This window comes from Borostomias antarcticus, assembly GCF_949987555.1.
Source record: "Borostomias antarcticus genome assembly, chromosome: 14".
In the NCBI taxonomy this organism is placed as follows: Eukaryota; Metazoa; Chordata; class Actinopteri; order Stomiiformes; family Stomiidae; genus Borostomias; species Borostomias antarcticus.
Genome location: NC_140247.1, coordinates 21,187,415 through 21,212,414, shown reverse-complemented (window position 1 = coordinate 21,212,414; position 25,000 = coordinate 21,187,415). Strand labels below are relative to the sequence as shown.

Here is a 25,000-nt window from a genome sequence, read left to right as displayed (position 1 = left end):
TATAGCCTGCTCATAGCCTGCTCATAGCCTGCTTATAGCCTGCTTATAGCCTGCTCATAGCCTGCTTATAGCCTGCTTATAGCCTGTTTATAGCCTGCTCATAGCCTGCTTATAGCCTGATTATAGCCTGCTTATAGCCTGCTTATAGTCTGCTCATAGCCTGCTTATAGCCTGCTTATAGTCTGCTCATAGCCTGCTTATAGTCTGCTCATAGCCTGCTTATAGCCTGCTTATAGCCTGCTTATAGCCTGCTTATAGTCTGCTCATAGCCTGCTTATAGCCTGCTTATAGCCTGTTTATAGCCTGCTCATAGCCTGCTTATAGCCTGCTTATAGTCTGCTCATAGCCTGCTTATAGCCTGTTTATAGTCTGCTCATAGCCTGCTTATAACCTGCTTATAGCCTGTTTATAGCCTGCTCATAGCCTGCTTATAGCCTGCTTATAGTCTGCTTATAGCCTGTTTATAGCCTGCCTTTAGCCTGCTTATCACAAGGCAGCTGCCAGTGGGAGAAAATAACTCATGCTTGGATTTCTGCCCATTTTCCAGTAGATGTCTTAGTCAATATTGAACCAAGATCTACAGGTCTGTTTATTGCCATGTATATGGCTCACATATTCTAGGAATGTGACTCGGGTTCAGGCATATGCTGTTGTAGACGACACAGGACAGGGTGCAGAACAGGACAGTGCAAAGACATGACAGTGCAAAACAGTACAAAAATGCTGCACCAAAATGCAGTGCAATGTACAAATTACAATATACTGTAAAAAATAAAAATAAAAGAAGAGGCACAGTTTCAGTATACGCACTATATACAAAATGGGATGTGGTGAGTGTATGATAAGATAAGATAAGATAAGATAAGATAAGATAAGATAAGATAAGATAAGATAAGATAAGATAAGATAAGATAAGATAAGAAACGATGAGATAAGATAAGATAAGATAAGATACGATATGATAAGACTTTATTGATCTTTTGGCATTTTAGCAGTTGAAAATTACAGAAAGGTTGGAAAGGAGAGAAATAATAGATACAGAGTAACGGATAAGAAAGAGACACTAGATAAGAGAGGGGGGTAGCAGCATAAAAAAGGGATATCAGGGGCTATAAACATATTACTACTGTATACAAGTACATGAGTCAAGGAGTATACATACATACATACATGCATACATACATGCATACATACATACATACATGCATGCATACCTGTACATACATACATACATACATACATACATACATACATACATACATACATACATACATACATACATATACTGTATACATGCATCTATACCTGTACAGTACATACATACATAGATACATAGATACATACATACATACATACATACATACATAGTAGCATTTCAAAACCACATTTCTTTATTTTATTTTATTTTTTTTGGGGGGGGGTTCGAGACATTTTCCTGTATCCTACTGACATTATGAAACAGATTTTTTTTTTCATGAGGGATTGAACTGAAATTGAATGGGCAATATCTGTATAAATTAGTATATATCAGTATCATATTAGTCATATCAGTATCAAATATATCAGTATCAGATCATATCAGTATCATATATACTAGTATATATCAGTATCATATACATTCATCTGAAATAAGAGTTATACGAGTTTACTTTTTACCCGGCTGCACCATGGAGTCTAGGTGCATGCCTCTGCCCTCTATGGCCATCTACAAATGATTATTGTAGTTGTAAGTGCAAATGTCTTGCTGCCTGTAGCACCATCCTTGATGGAGCATATGTGTGGTCTGGACCTGTGAAGTTTAATTTACAGGAAAGGAGTGAGCAGAGGGTAGAGTTGTCCATTCTTGCGTAAATGTAAACTCTTTTTCACATTTTACATTATTTTATTTTTTTTTCTTTGAAGAGCTCATTCTCTCTTCTGTCAGTCAAGAGACGGTAGGCGCTAGATCCTCAGGGACAAAGTCCTGTAGCGCACACATGGACTACACAGCTACCATGGAAACCAAACAACGGTGTAGCTGTATTGAAGTCCGAGTGGAAACAGTAAAATTTGGAGCGTTATGTTAGAATGAAACAGGTCGTGACTCGTGAGTAAATCTGATTGTCAGAAATCGGGAGAAATGCGGGAGAAATATGACCCCGGGAGAAAACCGTGAAAGGGCACTGAAAATCAGGAGTCTCCCGCGAAAATCGGGAGGGTTGGCGAGTATGGTGTCGGTGTCTGCTGTGGGTGCTGCTCCTGCTGTCGGTGCTGCTCTTGCTGTCGGTGCTGCTCCTGCTGTCGGTGCTGCTCCTGCTGTGGGTGCTGCTCCTGCTGTCTGTGCTGCTCCTGCTGTCAGTGCTGCTCCTGCTGTCAGTGCTGCTCCTGCTGTGGGTGCTGCTCCTGCTGTGGGTGCTGCTCCTGCTGTCTGTGCTGCTCCTGCTGTCAGTGCTGCTCCTGCTGTCAGTGCTGCTCCTGCTGTGGGTGCTGCTCCTGCTGTGGGTGCTGCTCCTGCTGTCTGTGCTTCTCCTGCTGTCGGTGCTGCTCTCGCTGCCGATACCATCCCTGCTGATGATACTGTTTCTACTACTGCTGCTGTCCCTGTGGCCACGGTACATGCAGTCCTGAGTGAGAATCACTCAGAAGGTACTGAGAAACAGGCCACGCCTGCTGTCTCCCCTGCAGCCACTGATACCCTTATCATTGGAGACTCAATTGTCTGTAATGTCTCAGTGAAGGGCTGTGAGTCCAAGCGCTTCCCTGGTGCTACAGTGGAAGACATGATCATTATGATACCTCGTCTGCTGCCTGAGGTGTCTCTTGACACTCTGTTGGTTCATATCGGAGTCAACGATATGAAGGCTCGTACGTCAGAGTTGTTAAAGGAGAATGTTCTTTTTCGACAACCTGGACCTTATTTACGGCATATTATAAGACGTTTGACTCACCGAGATAACTTTGGTGTAATTCGGAGGCCTGTGGAAGAAATTTAAAATCCAGTGCTGGGGAGAGGACTGAAGGCCCCCTTGTCTGATGAAGTATGAATCAACATACTGCCCTGGTACCGCTTAGTCAGCACTGTGTCACTGTTAAGGGTGGCTGGTACGGTGTGGTACGTGGACGACAGTCCACACCTAACATGCCCTCGGGACTTTGCAATTCCGCCCCCGCTTGTTAACTCTTAGGTCCAGGGATGCCCAATCCCCCTCCCTACTGGTTGGTTAATTGTCTTAAATGTGCATGCCATCACCACAGGTGGCGGCGTCAGCCCAATCAAACCTTCATAACTTTCTCTCTCCTTACTCTGAAACAAATAATCTTAAAAGATCATATTATCTGTATGCCTTGCATTTTTTGTCATAGTAACCTCCTTCTGAGTATTGTTCTATAGTTTTAATAAAGGCAGTATTTTCACTTTAAACAATACTGGTTACAGTGCCGATTCTACACAGAACTGTAAATACCTGCTGAGCGTCAGCTGAGCTGGTCTTCACTGTACTCTGTCGACCTTAATTCCCTCTGCTTCATGATAACCATAGCCAAGAGCCATATCTGGTATATATAAGGTTCTTTAGCTGGCGTCCTGTTTTATTTCCCCCAAGTGACTTTTATATAGCATGCATTTAATTTAGGCTATTTTCATGCATACAAATCATGCACACACACACCTGACGATTCTCTTGTCTGGTTCAATGATTTATGATCGTAAATGTAGCTGGTTCTTTATTGGTAAGTTACACTTTTTAGGCTCTGGGAGCTTTTTCTAAGCAATGTATCTGCGCAGGGATAGCCTATTGATTGTTACACTGAGGCAATACTGTTTAGCCTACCCTGGTTCTGTAGTTCTGGCACCCAGTGCAGACAAATGGCTCTTTCCCCTAGAGTCTGGTGTAGCTCGGTCCCAATCTTGCTCAACAAATGCCATGTTTGATGTCAGATTGATTCAGTTCCAGACAGATGTTTCCAGAAGCCGTCAAGGACGCTGGTGTTTATTAACCAATAAGCATTCTAAGGTTACAATAGCAATAGCCTAGCTTCAGACTAGGCAAGAGACAATTACATTACATTGTTGCGTGGCAGAGTAGTAGGCTGAAGCAGCAAAGCGCTCCTTAACATTCAAAGGTTCCATCTCTTATAGGCCTTAACAATGCTATCAGAGGGAGGGGTGACATATCAAGTTATGTAGAAGACTGCAATCATGCTACAGTAGATATGGTCATCTGGTCACACCGCCAGGTCAGAATTAAACCGTTGTCTGGACGACCGGAACATTCTAAGTTATCAGGTCTCTGGTTTGGTAACCCAATCTCTGCACCTGTTGTTGTTCACTGGGTCAACTTGTGTACTGGTCAGCCAGTCAGCAAAAAATTATTCTTAGAGATTCTATACCCTACATGGCTCAAAGCTGTGTGGCTATCTATACACTGTCTATGGCCTAATACAGGTCAGCAAGTGAATTTTATCTATTGCAGCAGAAGGTGAAGTTTTGCCCACTTCACAGGCTTTCCTGAATGATCTCTTTAATAGCAACATCCATAGTACATCTGGAATTCCAGATCTTGAACTATCCTTAGAGTTCTTTACCAACACATTTTTATCAGTTGTAGATAAATATGCTCCCTTCAGAAAGATCAGAGTAAAAAACAGATCCCTTGGTGATACTGTTTTTTTGCTTCCCTCTGGAATATGTAGGTGTGGGACCTCTGCCCACCTCCCTTGTTCTCTGTAAAGCGCATTGTGTTACCTATGTGTATGAAATGCGCTATACAAATAAAGTTTGGATTGATTGATTGATCTAGTCCCTGGTTTTGCACTGAGTTGTCAGCCTTATTCTTCGAGCGTAATGAAGCCTGGTCTCTTGCCAAATGCACCAAGCAGGCTTCTAACTGGCTCTCATTCAAACAAATTCGTAAAAAAAATGCACTGCGCTGGTCCGGAAGGCAAAGACTGAATACTATGTTAATTTAGTCTCTAGTTCATTGTCAGACCACCAAACATTCTGGAAAGCTGTGAAATGTAACAACTCTGTTGCCTCTATGCCCACTCATGTTTGATGATTGTTTATTGCAAGATCAGAGTGACATTGTTTCTGCTTTCAACAGCTGCTGCTGGCCACCTTTTTGAATCTGAAGCCTGTCATTTTCCCCATAATGAAAATACTCAGCCCCTAGCCCATCTAAATTCTATAGACCCATCTTTTTCGAATTATTTGTATAATTCCAAATTTCATTTAGATCCTGTCCTATTAAACACAGTCCTGGAATCTCTTTGAAACAACGTTTCAACCGCTCAGGTATTCATCAGGCAACTTTACCAAAGTACTAAAGTTGCCTGATGAATACCTGAGCGGTTGAAATGTTGTGTTTGTAGCCAATAAAAGAGTACTGGGAGCATTAATCCAGTGTGCGGATCTTTTCAACCTTCAAGTTGTGTTTTCTTCCGCCAGAAGGGAGTGGGTCAAAGAGACCGTGACCGGGATGGGAGGGGTCGGCCGCGATTCCATTGGCCTGTTTTAGGGTCCTGTAGGCATACAGGTCCTGTAGGGATGGCAGTCTACAGACGATCACCCTCTCAGCGGTGCGGATGATGCGCTGCAGTCTGCCCTGGTCTTTGTTGCGGCTGAGAACCAGGTGGTGATGGAGGAGGAGAGGATGAACTCGATGATGGAAGTGTAGAAAAGCACCATCTTTGCCTTTGGCTTGTTGAATTTCTTCAGCTGCCTCAGGAAATACATCCTCTGTTGTGCTTTTTCGCTGGTGTTTAGCTCCCACTTGAGGTCCCGGGAGATGGTGGTGCCCAGGAAGCGGAAGTAGTTAACCAGGAAAGCAGTTTGGTGTTTATATGCGTGGTATTTGTTCTGTTTGGAAAATCAACGTGATTGCGTTAGACCCTGGACCCTGAACATATCACCAAAGGTTCCTGATTCCTTCTATACTGTATATGTACAGTATATAATAATAATAACAATACCATTTTATTATTAATAACAATAATGTTATTATTATTATTATTATTATTATTATTAATAATAATAATATATTGGATTGGATAATAATATATCGGATTTATAAAGTGCCTTTCTCAAACTCAAGGACACTGTACAGAACAAACATAATAAAATAAAAAAGTAAAAATAAATAAAAAATAAAAAGGGACTAAAAATAACTGTGGGCTGCTCTGGACCCTGGCCATGCTGGAGGAAGACCCGTCTGAAGAGGTGTGTTTCCAGACAGTTTTTGAGGGAAGACGGGATGGAGGTCCAGAGCCAGGGAGCAGCAGCAGCAGAGGAGGCTCGGACACCGAGGGAGGAGCGCTTGGTGTGAGGGATGGAGAGAAGGGATGGAGAGAGGGGATGGAGAGAAGGGATGGAGAGAAGGGATGGAGAGGAGGGATGGAGAGAAGGGATGGAGAGAGGGGATGGAGAGAAGGGATGGAGAGAGGGGATGGAGAGAAGGGATGGAGAGAAGTCTGGCATCAGTGGAACGGACACCCAACGGAATGCGTGGCCTGACGGTTGTGGATGACGAAACGATGACATGGCACCTGGAGGTGTGCCCGGATATATATCCCCAATGACCCCTCACCCAGCCTCGGGCTGGTAAAAGGATAGCCCCTCGGCCCTGAGCCTGGGGGGGGAGTGAAACATCTACACCCAAACGAAGAAGAAGAGTGGAACAGAGTCCCCGGTCAGGAGAGTAGGGGATGAGTAGGTCAATAAGATACGAGGGCACCGGACTGTGTAGGGATTTATAGTTAAGGAGGAGGACCATGAAGGTCATCTGGTGTTTTATGGGAAGCCGGTGAAGCTGCAGCGGGGCGGGGGTGATGTGATGTCAGGGCTCGGTGTGGGTGAGAACCCTAGCTGAGGAGTTCTGTACATATTGGAGCCGGGCCAAGGCCCTGGCAGGAACACAGAACAGAACTCCGCTGCAGTAGTCCAGACAAGAGTTGGCATGGGCATTTATACAGCTCTTACAGTTCAGCAGTATGTGTGTGTGTGTGTGTGTGCGCGTATGTAGCATGTGTGTGTGTGTATGCGAGTGTGTGCATGTGTGTAGCATGTGTGTGTATGTATGTGTTTGTATGTGTGTGTGTGTGTGTGTGTGTGTGTGTGTGTGTGTGTGTGTGTGTGTAGCGTGTTTGTACTGTGTGTGTGTGTGTGTGTGTGTGTGTGTGTGTGTGTGTGTGCACTCCGCTCCATGCGGGGTGTAAATGAGATTTCTTTTCATGGCTCTCACCCTCAAGCGGAATACTCACACACACACACACACACACATGCACACACACACACACACACACACACACACACACACACACACACACACAGTATCACGTACTGTAGCCCCCGCCCCCACCCCTCCCCAGCTATCTGTCTGAAACACGGTTGGCGGGGGCGGAAAACAAGTGTTATTTTTGTCACGCTTTCAGCTGAGGGCCTTTTAGAGAGCTGCAATTAGAAACACCAAGACATAACGTTACATCAAAACAACCTGGGAAGTCCATTAAGGACAACAACACTGGGAGCTTTTCTTACACAAGGTTGTTGGATCGCCGTGGTGGATATTAGTCATCCCCCAACCAATGAAATCAGGTTTAACAGACTTTACATCCACCCCTGTACATTAGTCAGTCAGTTAGTCAGTCAACTTGTCGGTGAGTCAATCAGGCAGTCAGTCAATCAGTCAATCAATCAGTCAATCAGTCACTCAGTCGGCCGGTCAGTCTGTCGGTCAGTCAGTCAGTCAGTCACACATGTACCAGAACCCACTGTTGGCTGAGAATGTACTTTTAACAATGCACTCTGGGTGCAACGAGTATCTCTCGACACAAAACAAAGGATGGATGAGTCCCAATGTTCAGAAGCTTCATGTCATACGACGCAGAATCCTCTGATGAACCTGCAAACAGGCATACTGTACGTAAGCAGGAACAGGATAACACTGCATCTGCCACCACGCAAGCAAAATACTGACTGGTGCACATTTCACCTTTGTTGGAGGCAATTAAGGAAAGCATTGTGTGCTGTTTTCTGGATTTCCAGAACAAGAACATGCTCAGGGGCCCTTCACCTTTTCACACAGAGTTAAGATCTCTGGGAGATAAATACTGCGCACATAAAATGATTCGACATTCAAGATTCAAGAAGTTTATTGTCATGTGCATGGTTAGACACAGTGGTTACACCACACAATGCAATTCTTACTTTGCTTTGTCCTCCAATGCACACATCCTAGGTCTACTAAGTAATAATAATATTAAAGAAACAGTGTAATAGTAATAACAATAAAATAACAATAAAATATCAGTAGAAATAGCAATTACTGAAATGTAAGGTGTGTTTGTGTGTGTGTGTGAGAGAGAGAGAGAGAGAGAGAGAGAGAGAGAGAGGTAGATTATGGATTGTGAGGAGCTAAGAGTCATTTACAAGCCTGATGGCCTGTGGATAGAAACTGTTTGTGAGTCTAGTTGTCCTGGATTTCACACTTCTGTAGCGTTTGCCTGATGGCAGCAGTGTGAAGAGGTTGTGCTGAGGGTGTGTGCTGTCCTTAATGATGTTCCCAGCCCTCCTGGTGGCCCTGGTCTGGTAGATGCTCTGGAGTGAGGGGAAGGCTACTCCTGAGATGGTCTGTGCAGTTTTAATCACTCGCTGGAGGGCCTTTCTGTCCTGGGCAGTGCAATTTCCATACCAGACTGTGCTGGAATTGGTAAGGACGCTCTCGATTGTGCTCTTGTAGAAGTTTAAGAGTCCCTTTAATTTAATGACCTCCTGTGCTTTAACTTTCCTTACTTAGTGACAACCATAGCTTTCAATTCTCCCCCTTTAAGGACATCATGTGCTTTAGCTTTCCTTACCCAATGACAGTATGTTCATATCAAACTCCTTGACTTTCCTCACTTCATGATAGTCTGTTTTTCAACTTTCCTTACTTTCATGATAGCCATCTCTTTCATCTTTCCCTTTTAACAGCTTGCTTTCCTAACCGTAATTGGTTTGATCTTTTCATACTTATCTCCCCTACACTGCACTTTTCTCTGGTTGAACTCCATCTGACCTCTGCCGATGTTCAGTGTTACACCTCAGGTCAACCAGAGTTCAACTTCTGTTTCTCAATACAGCACAGGATCTGAGATGATCACTTTAATCAACATAATGAGATGATTAGTATGAGATGATTAATGAAAATAATCACAACAACACGTGTTGGAGTGTATTTGTCTATGACAAATAAAGAGTCGGGGCCCCAAGCAGAAATATATTCACCCCCATTATGGCACCTCCACATTCACATCCACATTCACATTCACATCCACATCCACATTCACATTCACATTCACATTCACATTCACATTCACATTCACATCCACATTCACATTCACCTCCACATTCACATCCACATTCACATCCACATCCACATTCACATTCACATTCACATCCACATTCACATTCACCTCCACATTCACATCCACATTCACATTCACATCCACATCCACATTCACATTCACATTCACATCCACATCCACATTCACATCCACATCCACATTCACATTCACCTCCACATTAACATTAACATCCACATTCACATTAACATTCACATTCATATCCACATTCACATTCACATTCACATTCACATCCACATTCATGTTATTTAAGCAGAGCAGCCGTACTGTAAGTGTTGTCGTGCTGTGTCTTGCGGGGCGTGTGTGAAGTGTTTGTGTGTTGATAGGGTCTCCAGCAGGGTGAAGTGTGTCCTGGGGGGGGGGTGGCGGGTCTCCAGCAGGGTGAAGTGTGTCCTGGGGGGGTGGGGGGTGGATGCTGACTGAGTGGAAACGGTCATTGTGAGAGAAAGACCCTGCTAGGCATTTATCTTTGTCTCTGACACTGGCATTCCTCACCCCCGTGGGCTGTACACACACACACACACAACATGCACACACACACACACACTCACACATGCATACACACTCACACATACACACTGATACTCCTCACCCCCGGGGGCTGTACACACACACACACACACACACACACACACATGCACACACACTCACACACACACACATACACACTGATACTCCTCACACCCGGGGGCTGTACACACGCACACACACACACTGACAGTCCTCACCCCGGGAGCTGACCTGCAGAGATAAGCTGATCACACACCACACACACACACACACACACTGCATACTCAGACACACATGCACACACACATGAACACGCAAGGCACAGTTCAATAAATTGCTAGGCTTCTAGGCGGATGCTTGGCCCCTTGGCGGCGACTTAATTCACACACCTGCTCTATGTAAAGTTCATATGCAGTCCTTTAAATCCTGAAGCACACACTAAGAGTTCTGGTCAAAGATTACCTCTCTGGGTTCTCCAGGAGAACCCACAGGAGAAATTACATATCCAGTTGAGGCAGGACTAAGCTCATTTAATTCTAATAACAAGCAAACCTTGTCCGTGCTAGGCTAGGGCATGTTTGGGTATATCTGAACTGAAATAACTTTTTTGGGATTGTGGTGGATGAGTAGTCTCTGTGTGCCTGTAGCACTTACAGATGGATGAGGCTTCACTTCTGCAGAGAGGGTTGGGGAGAGAGAGAGACAGAGAGAGAGAGAGGAGCCATATGAAAATACTCAGATCAAAATTTCAGAAAAGAAAGTGTGGAAATGGAGCTCTTACAGCTTTAAATATGCGGTGGAAACAGCAGTCATTTGCATTCCATTATGTGTCTTAAATTCACCCCCTCCCCCTCTCTCTCTTCTGCCTCATCTCTCCATCTCCAAATCTATCATTTTGTCGATCTCTCTCCTCCACTCGTCCTGCCCTCCCTCACCCCCCTCTCCCCCTCTTTCACCTCTCCACTCCTTGCTCTCTCCACTCCTCCTTCTCTCCCCTCTCTCCACCCCTCCCTCTCTCCACCTCTCTCTCTCCACCCCTCCCTTCTCTCCACCCCTCCCTTCTCTCCCCTCTCTCCACCCCTCCCTCTCTCCACCTCTCTCTCTCCACCCCTCCCTTCTCTCCACCCCTCCCTTCTCTCCCCTCTCTCCACCCCTCCCTCTCTCCACCTCTCTCTCTCCACCCCTCCCTTCTCTCCACCCCTCCCTCTCTCCACCTCTCTCTCTCCACCCCTCCCTTCTCTCCACCTTTCCCTTCTCTCCCCTCTCTCCACCCCTCCCTCTCTCCACCTCTCTCTCTCCACCCCTCCCTTCTCTCCACCCCTCCCTCTCTCCACCTCTCTCTCTCCACCCCTCCCTTCTCTCCACCTTTCCCTTCTCTCCCCTCTCTCCACCCCTCCCTCTCTCCACCTCTCTCTCTCCACCCCTCCCTTCTCTCCACCCCTCCCTTCTCTCCCCTCTCTCCACCCCTCCCTCTCTCCACCTCTCTCTCTCCACCCCTCCCTTCTCTCCACCCCTCCCTTCTCTCCCCTCTCTCCACCCCTCCCTCTCTCCACCTCTCTCTCTCCACCCCTCCCTCTCTCCACCTCTCTCTCTCCACCCCTCCCTTCTCTCCACCCCTCCCTTCTCTCCCCTCTTTCCACCCCTCCCTCTCTCCACCTCTCTCTCTCCACCCCTCTCTCTCTCCTCCCCTCCCTTCTCTCCACCCCTCTTTCTCTCCACCCATCCCTCTCTCCACCCCTCCTTCTCTCCACCCCTCTCTCTCTCCACCCATCCCTCTCTCCACCCCTCCTTCTCTCCACCCCTCTCTCTCTCCACCCCTCCTTCTCTCCACCCATCCCTCTCTCCACCCCTCCCTCTCTCTCTCCAACCCTCTCTCTCTCCACTCATCCCTCTTTCCCCTCTCTCCACCCCTCCCATCCCCCCCCCCCCTCGCTGCAGAGATGTGCCCGGTACCGTGTGGCGTCCACGGCGTGTGTTCAGAGGGCCGGTGCCAGTGTGAGGAGGGCTGGGTGGGCGCGGCGTGCGACCACAGGGCGTGCCACCCCCGCTGTGAGGACCACGGGCAGTGCCACGACGGAGCCTGCGTCTGCCAGCCAGGCTGGGAGGGGGAGCACTGCACCATGGGTGAGCTTTGTGTGTGTGTGTGTGTGTGTGTTTGCCTGTGTGTGTGTGTGTGTGTGTGTGTGTGTGTGTGTGTGTGTGTGTGTGTGTGTGTGTGTGTGTGTGTGTGTGTGTGCCTGTTTGCGGACGTTCGTGTGCGTGTGTGTTTGCCTGTGTGTGTGTGTGTGTGTGTGTGTGTTCATATTTGGCAGCCTAGGACATACACACAAGTTGGTCGTAAGAGGGTTCCAACAACTGGGGATGCCCAGAAAGAGGGCTAAACGCCTCGCTAAGTCCTGCTCTGTCTGTATGCTGCTGGTCCATGACCTTGTGATTGTGTGTTAATTGCACCGTTAGTATGTGTGTCCCTGTATGTTATTTTCTCTATGTGACATACATTGTTAAAAAGTGTGTGTGTGCATGTGCGTGCGCGCGCGTGCGTGCGTGTGTGTGTGTGTGTGTGTGTGTAGACAAGCACCACGTTCCTGTGGGTTTGTGGGCCATCTAGAGTCTATTGTCTATTTATTCCTCGGGGCAAAGTGTGACCCACATGTAGTGTTCTCTGCTTGTTAGCCAGTGCTAACAGTCCAGAACGTTCCACACTCTCACACAGGGCAGCCCTCAACTCTCTCTGTCTCTGCAGCTTATTAAAGTAGCACTCTGTCTCTTATTAACACTCTGTCTCTTATTAACACTCTGTCTCCAACTCTCTCCTTCTCCTGCAGTTACTTACGACTTGGACGTCGTTGTAAAAGGCAAGTCATCTTTCTCTTGTTAACTTTCACTCTGGTTTTATTACCAACCTACAGTACGCAGGCACACACACACACGCACGCACCAACCTACGCAAGCACACACACACACACACACACACCAACCTACGCAAGCACATACACACACACACACACACACCAACCTACTCAGGCACATGCAAACACACATACATGTACCCATCTTAGCTATACATAATATATAACTCCGTGTGTGTGTGTGTGTGTGTGTGTGTGTGCGTGCGTGCGCGTGCATGTGTGCGTGTGTGTGTGTGCATGTGTGTATGTATATATGTGTGTGTATGTGTATATGTGTGTGTGAGTGTGTGTGCATATGTGTGTATGCATGTGTATGTGTGTGTGTGTGTATATATATAAATATATATATATATATATGTGCATATGTATGTGTGTGTTTGTGTGTATATGTGTATGCATGTGTATGTACCGTAATTTCCGGACTATAAAGCGCACCTGAATATAAGCCGCACCAGCTACATTTAGGGAAAAAAACAAATGTGTACATATACAAGCCGCACTGGACTATAAGCCGCAGGCGTTTTAATATTTAATTACCATATGTAAGGGTTCGTGCACAGAGGGGATTATCGGGAAAGAGATGGCTGTTTGGGGAAGCTTCCATTTTATTAACATTTCAACAAACAAGTTGCATATTTGCATAACTTATTCAAGTGTTACCATTTAGTGCAATAGTACGGAACATTTACTGTGCTGTGTAAACTGTACTGTATCACATAGCGTTTCAGACACACAAACTTTCACATGTTAAACAGCATTCGAAAGGTGTACAGTACACTCACTGTGCAGAAATAATACCGTAAACGGTGCGCTCCCAGCGCACGTCCCGGCTTTCTCTTTTTTCTTCCTTTTTAAAAGTGCTAAAATGAAAGTGCCTGTGACACGGCAGTAGGCCTAAAGGTGCAGTAACACGGCTGCTTAAAATATAATTAATGTGCAGCAGCTCTATTTCCTTCTTTGACAGCCAGATCGACTGCCTTTAACTTAAAAGCTGCATTATATGCATTTCTTCGTTTGTTTTCCATAATGAGGGTTTGTGCATGAAAACTTCCTTTGCGCAAACTGTCGCTCTCGTAATGTCTGTCTTGCTCTCGTTCTCTCTCGTACTGCATTTGGTTCATGGATGTATTAATAGAACTGGATACAGCCACTCCATTCACTGACCGCTATCAACAATGAAGCCCTATTGAATCGCGCCATCTTGGCAAATTTGTAGTCATTTGACTATTTCCGGTGACTTCTGTACTTGCGCAGTTGTGCTTTTCTGGCCTTCCGGTGACTTTTGTACTTGCGCAGTTGAGCTTTTCTGTCCGACGCGCGTCCACGAAAAAGTTCACCTTTATATGAAATGTAGACGCACGTTCCCGGCTCTCTCGGCTCTCCCCGCTTTGATTTAGCAATGAAAACCGGCTTGCATATTAACCTGTTTTTGTCAAATATATCCATTGGAGAAATTATTTTTTCATCCAGATATTTTAGTTTTAACAGGTTAAATATAACTGAACATGTTTTGTTTGCTAGTAGATGGTATTCATTCCGTTCGCGATAACGTTATTGCAGCCAGGCTAAATTCCTCCAGGGAGCCAGTGACCGGCGAGTTGAAGAGCTTCACTCCACGGCAGCAGGAGCTTTGGCCGCTGCTACCGCATCTCGGATAACCCGCTGAGTTCTTGGCTGCTATTTCACATTCGCCCTTGATCAATCGAATCTCATCTCCGTATAAATACACATTAAGCCTATATCGCCTTATTCACCACAAAATATGTTTCAATCTGATGTTATTTTCATAGATAGATTTTGCCTCATTTTTGATAATTTACTGCCATGCAGGCCGTCTGCGCTGTCCCCAGCACCACCTAAACAGAGGAAGTTTGAAATGTCTAAATATTCCCAAGCATGTATTTCCATTCGTAAATCACATTAGCTGACCTGCCCGGACAACTGCATCTCATCCGATAAACATAGCCTATGAACAATACATCCATGATGGCAAGCCAGAAACGCAGACACAAGTTCAAGTACCACAAATAAAGGTAGCCTATTAATTCTAACATCAACGGGGTCCCGGCTAAGTCTTTTAATACCATCCATCGTCATCCGCTTATCCGGGGTCGGGTCGCGGAGGCAGCAGTTCCAGCAGGGAGCCCCAGACATCCCTTTCCCTAGCATCAACAAGCTCTGCCTGGGGAATCTTTAGCCGTTCATAGGCCAGTGCGGATGTTTAATCAAATGTGTTAATGAAAATGACCACAAAAAAGGAGAGTAGTCAAAGCACACCGCTCAAAAAGGGCTTAATACATACAACAAACTGATCAGGCTAATCATTTTTTAATGAAAATGACCACAAGACAACCTCCTGTGCATAGTTGAAATGGTAGTGGGATACGGTGATAAACTGGAGTGATCATTTGACAGCAATTATTAGCCTTTTCCAGGAATGGACAGAAATGGGATATTTTTAGAATAACAGGAATGTATTCACATACAATGGAAAGGAGTTGATGTGTAGCATGAAGATGAAACGATACACTGAGTTTGGGTGTTTTCAGTCAACGTTGGCGTTGACCGCTTCTAGCTATCGAATGGCCGACTGGTGTAAGATGGATAGCCTAACGTTAGAGAGATAAATGTAGTCTATGGTTATGTTAATAAAGCTAACAATGATGTTGTAACATGCATGCAGCACTGCCGATCTGAACGATTGATTCATTATTACCATGGATCGGTATTGGGATTGATCAAGGGCGAATGTGAAATAGCAGCCACAAACTCAGCGGGTTATCCGAGATGCGGTAGCAGCGGCCAAAGCTCCTGCTGGCGGGGAGTGAAGCTCTTCAACTCGCCTGTCACTGGCTCCCTGGAGGAATTTAGCCTGGCTGCAATAACGTTATCGCGAACGGAATGAATACCATCTACTAGCAAACAAAACATGTTCAGTTATATTTAACCTGTTAAAACTAAGATGCCTGGATGAAAAAATAATTTCTCCAATGGATATATTTGACAAAAACAGGTTAATATAAAAGCCGGTTTTCATTGCTAAATCAAAGCGGGGAGAGCCGAGAACGTGCGTCTACATTTCACATAAAGGTGAACTTTTTCGTGGACGCGCGTCGGACACAAAAGCACAACTGCGCAAGTACAAAAGTCACCGGAAATAGTCAAATGACTACAAATCTAGCCAAGATGGCGCGGTTCAATAGGCCTTCACTTTAGATTTCGAATCCTGGGGGCTTGATTTGGTTCCACATTTGCTTTCGGTGTTCGCGTGAACTGCCTGTCTCACACACTTTTCTGGCCTCCGACCTTTCCTGCTGGAGCCCGCCGCTTAAGGGTGGGGGACGTGGACCGGCCATAGAGATAGGTTTAGAAGGTCCCCTAGTGGCCGTTAGCTGTAAAAATCCATAGATTAGCCGCACCGTTGTATAGGCCGCAGGGTTCAAAGCATGGGGGAAAAGTTGCGGCTTATAGTCCGGAAATTACGGTATTATGTATAATGTGTGTGCATGTATAATGTGTGTGTTATGTGTATTATGTATAATGTGTGTGTGTATAACGTGTGTATTATATGTCTGTGTATATAATGAGTGTGTGTGTATAATGTGTGTATTATATGTCTGTATATATAATGTCTGTGTATAATGTGTGTGTGTATATAATGTGTGTGTGTATAATGTGTGTGTGTGTGTATAATGTGTGTGTGTGTATAATGTGTGTGTGTGTGTGTGTGTGTGTATATATATAATGTGTGTGTGTATAATGTGTGTGTGTGTGTGTATAATATGTGTGTGTGTGTATATATAATGTGTGTGTGTGTGTGTATATAATGTGTGTGTATATAATGTGTGTGTGTGTGTGTATAATATATGTGTATATAATGTGTGTGTGTGTGTGTGTGTGTGTATAATGTGTGTGTATATAATGTGTGTGTGTGTGTGTGTCAGACGGATGTCCAGGGCTGTGTAGTGGTCATGGCCGCTGTACCCTGGAGCTCAGCGGATGGAGGTGCGTCTGCCAGGCGGGCTGGAGCGGACCCGGGTGCAACGTTGTCATGGAGACGGAGTGCAGCGACGGAACGGACAATGACGGAGGTAGAGCAGCGACAGCACATGTTAACGTTGAGAGAGAGAGAGTGTGTGTGTGTGTGTGTGTGTGTGTGTGTGTGTGTGTGTGAGTGTGTGTGTGAGTGAGTGTGCAGTGTGTGTGTGCGTGTTTGTGTGTGTGTGTGTGTATTAGATCTCCCCTATCTGTGCTAAGGCCTTTGCTATCAATGCACCCTGCTGGGACGACTCCCAGAGAAGTTCAGGGATGTGAAAACATCCAGAACAGCCAGAACCACCGTGTTTCACTACAACCTCAAACTAGAACAGTCACAGATTAAATATTCACACTGCTGCTCATGGATGTGTTGACCTAAATGTGTGTGTGTGTGTGTGTGTGTGTGTGTGTGTGTACGTGTGTGTGCGCGACTGTGTGTGTGTGTGCGGCTGTGTGTGTGTGTGTGTGTAGGTGTGTATGTGTGTGTGCGTGTGTGTGTGTGTGTGTCTGTGTGTGTGCGTGTGTGTGTAGGTGTGTGTGTGTGCACACGCATGGCGCACTAATCAGCCGCACCAGATTGAGCCACAGTCGGGGGTCCTCTGAAGTGGGGGTCTGAAGTGGGGCTCCCCCTGGAAATTCCGGCCATTAAACACTTAGTTTCCTGCATTCTGGTGATTTTTTATACTTCAGTTAGCATAGCAGCAGGAACATGATTTGAACAGGGGATGCTGGGAATTAAAGGCTTGACTGCTGTAGGCCTACGCTGTCACCACTAAACTATATGCTGCACAGTGGCAGCATTAACACCATGGATTAACACATATAGATTAACACATAGCTAGATTAACACATAGCTAGATTAACACATGTAGATTAACACATATAGATTAAAACATAGATAGATTAACACATGTAGATTAACACATATAGAACAGCACATATAGATTAACACATATAGACTTGCATATATAGATTAACACATTTCGATTAACACATTTCGATTAACACATATAGACCAACACATGTAGATTAACACATATAGAATAGCACATATAGATTAACACGTGTAGATTAATACATATGGATTAACACATATAGATTAGCACATGTAGATTAACATATAGATCAACACATGTAGATTAACACATATAGATTAACACATGCAGATTACCACATGTAGATCAACACATACAGATCAATACATTTGATTAACACATATAGATTAACACATACAGATTAGGCCAATCTCCAAAGACAAATCTGATCCAGCAGCTAAAAAAACATATGCAAGATACAAGATCAATTTATTAGCCATGTATATGGTTTACACATACTAGGGATGTTTTCGTATAGTGAGGTTTTCAGCATTTGAGAAGAGCCCTTGTTTGTGGATGGCGTTTAGACAGCTAACGGTATCGATCTTCATTAACTAAACCTTTCTCCACCGCTTTAACACAGCTAAAACAGACGTGATCCCCATCCTCAATATAATGCAACCATCTCCATTTGTTGATCCAACTTGCATTCAATGAACAACAACATGTTTCTTTTTCGAACTTCCAGGACATTTTTAAAACTTTTTTAACCTCCTAATGAGATACTAGTGGTTTTAGTGCCAGTGAGATCCAGTGCACACATACGAGATCAGCAGTGATGTTTTCACCCAGTCACAACTAAACAGACGGCCGCCGCAACACTTTATTTCCAATGACAAATAGTCTAAATAGTCTAGTCTAAATTGTCTAAATAGTCTAGTCTAGATAGTGTAAATAGTGTAAATAGTCTAGTCTGAATAGTCTAAATATTCTAGTCTAAATATTCTAGTCTAAATAGTCTAAATAGTCTAAATAGTCTAAATAGTCTAAATAGTCTAATTAGTCTAAATAGTCTAAACAGTTTAAATCAGGGGTCTCAAACTCGCGGCCCGCGAGCCATTTGCGGCCTGCCACACCACTCCATCCGGCCCGCGACATGATGTCAGAAATATAATGTTATCCGGCCCGCAAAATAATTTATTGTAAACGGCGCCGGCAAGCAGGCCTTCAATGTGAAATTCAAGTCGCTCAAACGTGGGCCGAAATTCTGTTATTGTGCTCAGCGCACGAGGTGAACGTTGCATACAGTCACAGGTGCAATCAATCCACACACGACTATGAACTATGACCGGAATGCAGCTCGCCACCGAGAGGCTGTTTTCATGGTTAACTAACGTTAAGAACACAGGCAGTTTCAAGAAATATGGACATTGCAGTATTTTTTGTGGTGTTCAAAGGAAATGCTACCTGCCTGATATGCAAGAACAAAGTCGCCGTTCTAAAGGAATATAATGTCAAGAGCTATTCATTACTAAACATGGAGAACAGTGTCATAGGGAGACGAGAGGAAAAAACAAGCCACACAGCTGAGAGGGCTAACGCCTCAGCAGTCTTTCAAGATAAGTGTCTGGCAAGAAATAGAGCAGTAGCCTGTATTGTAAATGTATTCAAGTGTCTGGTAAGAAATGGAAACAAACTTGAACTTTAATAAATGTAAGTACAGGTCCAGGGCAGGCTTACAGTAGTGATGCATCTTGCAGCTAAAACAGAATAAAGTACAAATGTAGGCTATTCAAGATAAAATAAAAGTAAGGAAAAATGATTTGCAGCACTAACTGTTAAAATATATGAATGGAAACCAGTTTGAATCTGTATGATGAAAATGTTAGTTATGGAATAGTCTTGCAACATTTAGAGACTGAGTTGTGTCTAGTTATGGAAATGAAAAATGACATTTTCAGAAATATTGCACTTTCTTATAGTTAGTAGTAGTTGAAGTTGACATTGAAGTGGCCCTTCTATGAGTTGACGATACCAGCAGTGGCCCCAAGCCAATTTGAGTTTGAGACCCCTGGTCTAAATAGACTACTCGCTGCACATTTTGCTTTCGGACTAGTGAGTTGTAGGGTTGATTCTACACGGTTCTCATGATCGCAAACTAGACCATTGATTGACAATGAAGCTAACCTATCGTAATAGTTCACTCTGAAGATGTAACAGAGAACAGCACCACCGGAAGGCTGGCCCATGGCTGGCAGTGGGGTGCACTGCTGTAGACTACCGACAGACAGACAGCATTTTGCCTACTACTTGCCGGCCCACTTCAGTAGGGGGTCATTGGGATTCGTCCCGAACGTCCTGATGGCTAGTTCGCCCCTGTCTGTGTGTGTGTGTGTGTGTGTGTGTGCGTGTGTTATTTTGTTTGTGTATATGAATGTGAAGTGAACTGAGAATTGTTGGCTAAACCTATGTGAATATATATAGTACCACGCCTATGAAACCGAGTTGCGGGTTTGATTGAATAGCGTTGTTCTCATCAGTGATACAGGCAGATCAAGCGTTGAACCCTTCAATCCCTCATTCTCTTGCTGTCACGCCATCACAGCCAACCTCTCTATCCCTCTATCACAACCAGCCTCTATCCCTCTATCACAACCAGCCTCTATCCCTATATCACAACCAGCCTCTCTATCCCTCTATCACAACCAGCCTCTATCCCTCTATCACAACCAGCCTCTCTATCCCTCTATCACAACCAGCCTCTATCCCTCTATCACAACCAACCTCTCTATCCCTCTATCACAACCAGCCTCTCTATCCCTCTATCACAACCAGCCTCTATCCCTCTATCACAACCAGCCTCTCTATCTCTCTATCACAACCAGCCTCTATCCCTCTATCACAACCAGCCTCTATTCCTCTATCACAACCAGCCTCTCTATCCCTCTATCACAACCAGCCTCTCTATCCCTCTATCACAACTAGCCTCTATCCCTCTATCACAACCAGCCTCTATCCCTCTATCACAACCAGCCTCTCTATCTCTCTATCACAACCAGCCTCTATCCCTCTATCACAACCAGCCTCTATTCCTCTATCACAACCAGCCTCTATTCCTCTATCACAACCAGCCTCTATCCCTCTATCACAACCAGCCTCTATTCCTCTATCACAACCAGCCTCTATCCCTCTATCACAACCAGCCTCTATCCCTCTATCACAACCAGCCTCTCTATCCCTCTATCACAACCAGCCTCTCTATCCCTCTATCACAACCAGCCTCTATCCCTCTATCACAACCAGCCTCTCTATCCCTCTATCACAACCAGCCTCTAGCCACCCTCAATCAATATCTATACCCATCTCTATAACTATCAATATCCATCTCTATCACAATATCTTTATCCACCTCCATTACCATCAATATCTATATCCATCTCTATCACAATATCTCTATCAATCTCCATCATCATTAATATCTATATCCATCTCTATGACCATACCTATATCCATCTCTATCACAATATTTCTATCAATCTCCATCACCATAGTATCTATATCGTACTGTACAGTCTGTTTGTTTGTATTGTACAGTCATTAATGTTTTACTGTCTGTCAGAAGTGCACATATGCATGTTTGTTGTCTGAAGTGTATTTGTTGAAGCATGTGCATTTTTTTGAAGCATTGTTTTGTACAAAACGTGCCTTTCTTATTCTTCTCTGCATATTGCATTTTAATTGTTGCATGCACTGCTGTGTTCTTTTTTAGCGGCTTCTTACACCTTGCCCAGGGACAACAGTTGAAAATTAGCTTTTAGCTTACACTGTCTGTCACATTTACAGTCATATTTGTAATGTGCTGTCGATTAATGTGAACTGTCCCTGCACAAATAAAGTCATAAAAAAAAGATAAAAAATCCATCTCTATCACAATCAACCTCTATCCATCTCTTTCATAATAACCATGTATCCATCTCTGTCAGCTATTCCACACATCACCAAGCAAACTAATGAGCCTGGGTCCACAGGCTCACTTTGATTCTTACTCTCCCTTTCGTTTTAGCATCACACATACGGACGCGTTTCCTTCAGATCCTCCGGATGCTGCTGTTTGTAACTAATTGTGGCATCTCTGTTAAAGTGATCCTACTGAGACCCACTCCCCTGCGCCTTCAGCTCACATGATAACATCCAGCTCTCATGATACTGTAGAATATATATATATATAATAGTCCTCTCTCTCTCTCTCTCTCTCTCTCTCCCCCCCCTCTCTCTCTCCCTCTCCCCCCTCTCTCTCTCTCTCCCCCCCCCCCCTCTCTCTCTCCCTCTCCCCCCTCTCTCTCTCTCTCTCCCCCCCCCTCTCTCTCTCTCTCTCTCTATCTCTCTCTCTCTCTCTGTGTGTGTGTGTGTGTGTGTGTTTGGAGATGGACAGGGAGGAGGTACTGAGTAAATCAGGGTGTGAGGAGGCAGCTCATCTGTTTCAATCAGAGTGGAAGATGTGCCTGTCCCTCTCTCTCATCCAGCTCATTAAAATGGATCGCTCCTCTATTAGGACTCACTGAGGGCAGAGATAAACCAAATAAATAGAACACACACACTCACACACACACACACACACACACAGACACACACACGCACACATACAGCATAGACCACACACACACACACACACCTTGCACACATACAGCATAGACCACACACACACACACACACACACACACACCATGCACACATACAGCATACACATACAGCATATACCACACACACAAACACATACACATACACACTCACACACACACACACACACACACACACACACACACACAGCATACACCACACTCACACACACACACACACACACACAGACACGCAGCATACACCACACTCACACACACGCAGCATACACCACACGTACACACACACACACACATACACACACACAGACATACAGCATACAGTACACCACACACACACACACACACACACTCACTCACTCACTCACTCACTCACTCACTCACTCACTCACTCACTCACTCACTCACTCACTCACTCACTCACTCACACACACACATGCAGTATGTAAATGTGTCTTCCTAGACAGGGGTTCATTTTGTATGGCTTTGACCGTAGAGGTTCAACAGTGTCTGTGATATTGGGGTTGTGTGGGTGAAGGGGGCTGGGGGCGAAGAGAGGTGCTGTTACGAGGTGACCCCGCCCTCTCCTTTACGAGGTGACCCCGACCTCTCCTTTACGAGGTGACCCCGCCCTCTCCTTTACGAGGTGACCCCGCCCTCTTCTTTCTTACCTCTCTTGTCAGAACACATTTACTGTCAATGTCAACGCAATTTCTTGAAACAGGACATGGAAAGAGCAAGCTGTTCTATTCTGCCGGAGCGTGTGGTTCAGGGAGGGTTCCGCCACGGTCGTGGTCTTCTCTGGCGCGGTTCTGAAGTGGATAAGAACCGCATGGCGTGCAGTCAGGTTAAGAACCGTTTATCAGGAAAATGTCAGCTCACCTGCCTGACATAAACGCTTTGACCTCTGACACCTGGAGCTGAATGTAGGGATTAGGTGGGATGAAGCTTGTGGAGTATTTAATGACGGTGTGTGTGTGTGTGTGTGTGTGTGTGTGTGTGTGTGTGTGTGTGTGTGTGTGTGTGTGTGTGTGTGTGTGTGTGCGTGCGTGTGCGCGTGTGTGTGTTCCAGACGGGCTGGTAGACTGCGTGGACCCAGACTGCTGTGAGCACTGTGCGTCCGACCCGCTCTGCCAGGGCTCCCCGGACCCCCTGGCCCTCCTCCAGCGGAGCCCCCCGCCGCCCCAGGCCTACGCCGCGCCCTCGCACACCCACGGCTTCTACCGGCGCGTGGCCTTCCTCCTCGGCAGGGCCGCCACGCACACCCTCCCCGGGGAGCTGCCCTTCGACAGCAGGTACGCGCCCGCGCCCGCCTGCACCACCCAACGCTTTCATGGTACAACTCAACTCATGACTCACAGAGAGTTCAAATGTTTGTTTTGACCTCAAAGTGTGTGTGTGTGTGTGTGTGTGTGTGTGTGTGTGTGTGTGTGTGTGTGTGTGATCCAGCCACGGATCAGCCACGCCTGACCTGGTTGTTTTCGTTACATATTCATTCATTCATGCTCGACGCGTCCCATCCGCTTGGCTGCCTTCTCGTAAAAACTCTTGTCATCAATATTTCGGCCGCCGCCGCCACCAGGGAGGGACATCCATCTGAGTACCGTCACATGACCTAGAAAGGCTCTGGACCAGAGAAGCAAGAAGAAGAAGTCAGGCGTTCTGTCGTACCGTCGTATAAGTGGCGCTTAGAGGGAAGGGACGGATGAATCACGTCGTCGGTCTGGAGGGGGTGATCGATGGTGGCAGGGCGTGGCCGAGGAAGGGGGCGGGCGCAGCCGCTCGGGAGGAACCCCGCACCCCTTCATCCATCCCTCCCTCCGACGAAGAACGACATGCCGCAGTCGCGGTCCGTGTGTGTGGCCGTATGTGTGTGTGTGTGTGTGTGGCTGTGGGCATCCGCACATGGACTGTTGCGTGTTTGTGTGTTTGTCTGTGTGCGCACATGTGTGTGTTTGTGTGTGTGTGTGCGCACGTTAGGGCTGGGTTTAAAAAATCGATTCATCGATTCTGAATCGATTCATGAATCCCAAAATCGATCTTTTATTTAATGAATGAATTAATAAATGAAGGAATGAATAGTTCATTAATTCATTCAATGATTCATTCATAAATTCATTTTTGGAAATCAGTATCGATACCCAGCCCTAGTATTGATGTGCAGTCATGTAATTAAGGTTACAGCTAAAAAAAACAGGTTTTAGTAACACTAACCGAATCTATAGTGAATCGAATCGAATCAAATCTAAATGAATCGTGATAATCGATTCTGAACCTTGTGAACTTGCATCTAATCGATTCTTGAAATTCAAATCGATACCCAGCCCTAGCGCGCGTGCGTGTGTGTGTATATATGTGTGTGTGTGTGTGTGTGTGTGTGTGTGTGTGTGTGTGCAGATTCAGTGCGCTAGCCAGTGTTAGTCCACCCGTCTCTACCCCAGCGCTCCTGCAGCTGGTCCATCAGCAGACACCCTGCGGGGCTCTGAACCACGAAGCCCCGCCTCCTCTTCCCAGCTCTCCCTGCTGCCCCTGTGATCAAACCTGTGATCACATCACATTCACTCATATTATCCACCCGGTGTCAAAGTACATCTTGTCATCTTGCAGTGGAAAGTATAGTTGGCAGGTTTAACTTGGCGTCAACAGATGTCACCCCGGGGAACCTTTGCTTCTCGCTCCTGCGGTAACCAAGGTAACAGCCTGTTCCCTGGGATGC

The 25,000-nt window shown here is 45.6% G+C and overlaps 1 protein-coding gene across 1 annotated transcript in view; it reads left to right on the top strand.

The window, feature by feature from the left end:
* Window positions 1-25,000, top strand: part of LOC311317549 (teneurin-1-like) — a gene marked incomplete at both ends in the record, with an annotated part of 222,418 nt that overhangs the window by 110,663 nt on the left and 86,755 nt on the right. The window contains 4 exon segments of the mRNA XM_084448623.1: window positions 11,827-12,012; window positions 12,714-12,743; window positions 16,742-16,888; window positions 23,357-23,579. Coding sequence (XP_084304749.1) covers window positions 11,827-12,012; window positions 12,714-12,743; window positions 16,742-16,888; window positions 23,357-23,579 — 586 coding nt within the window.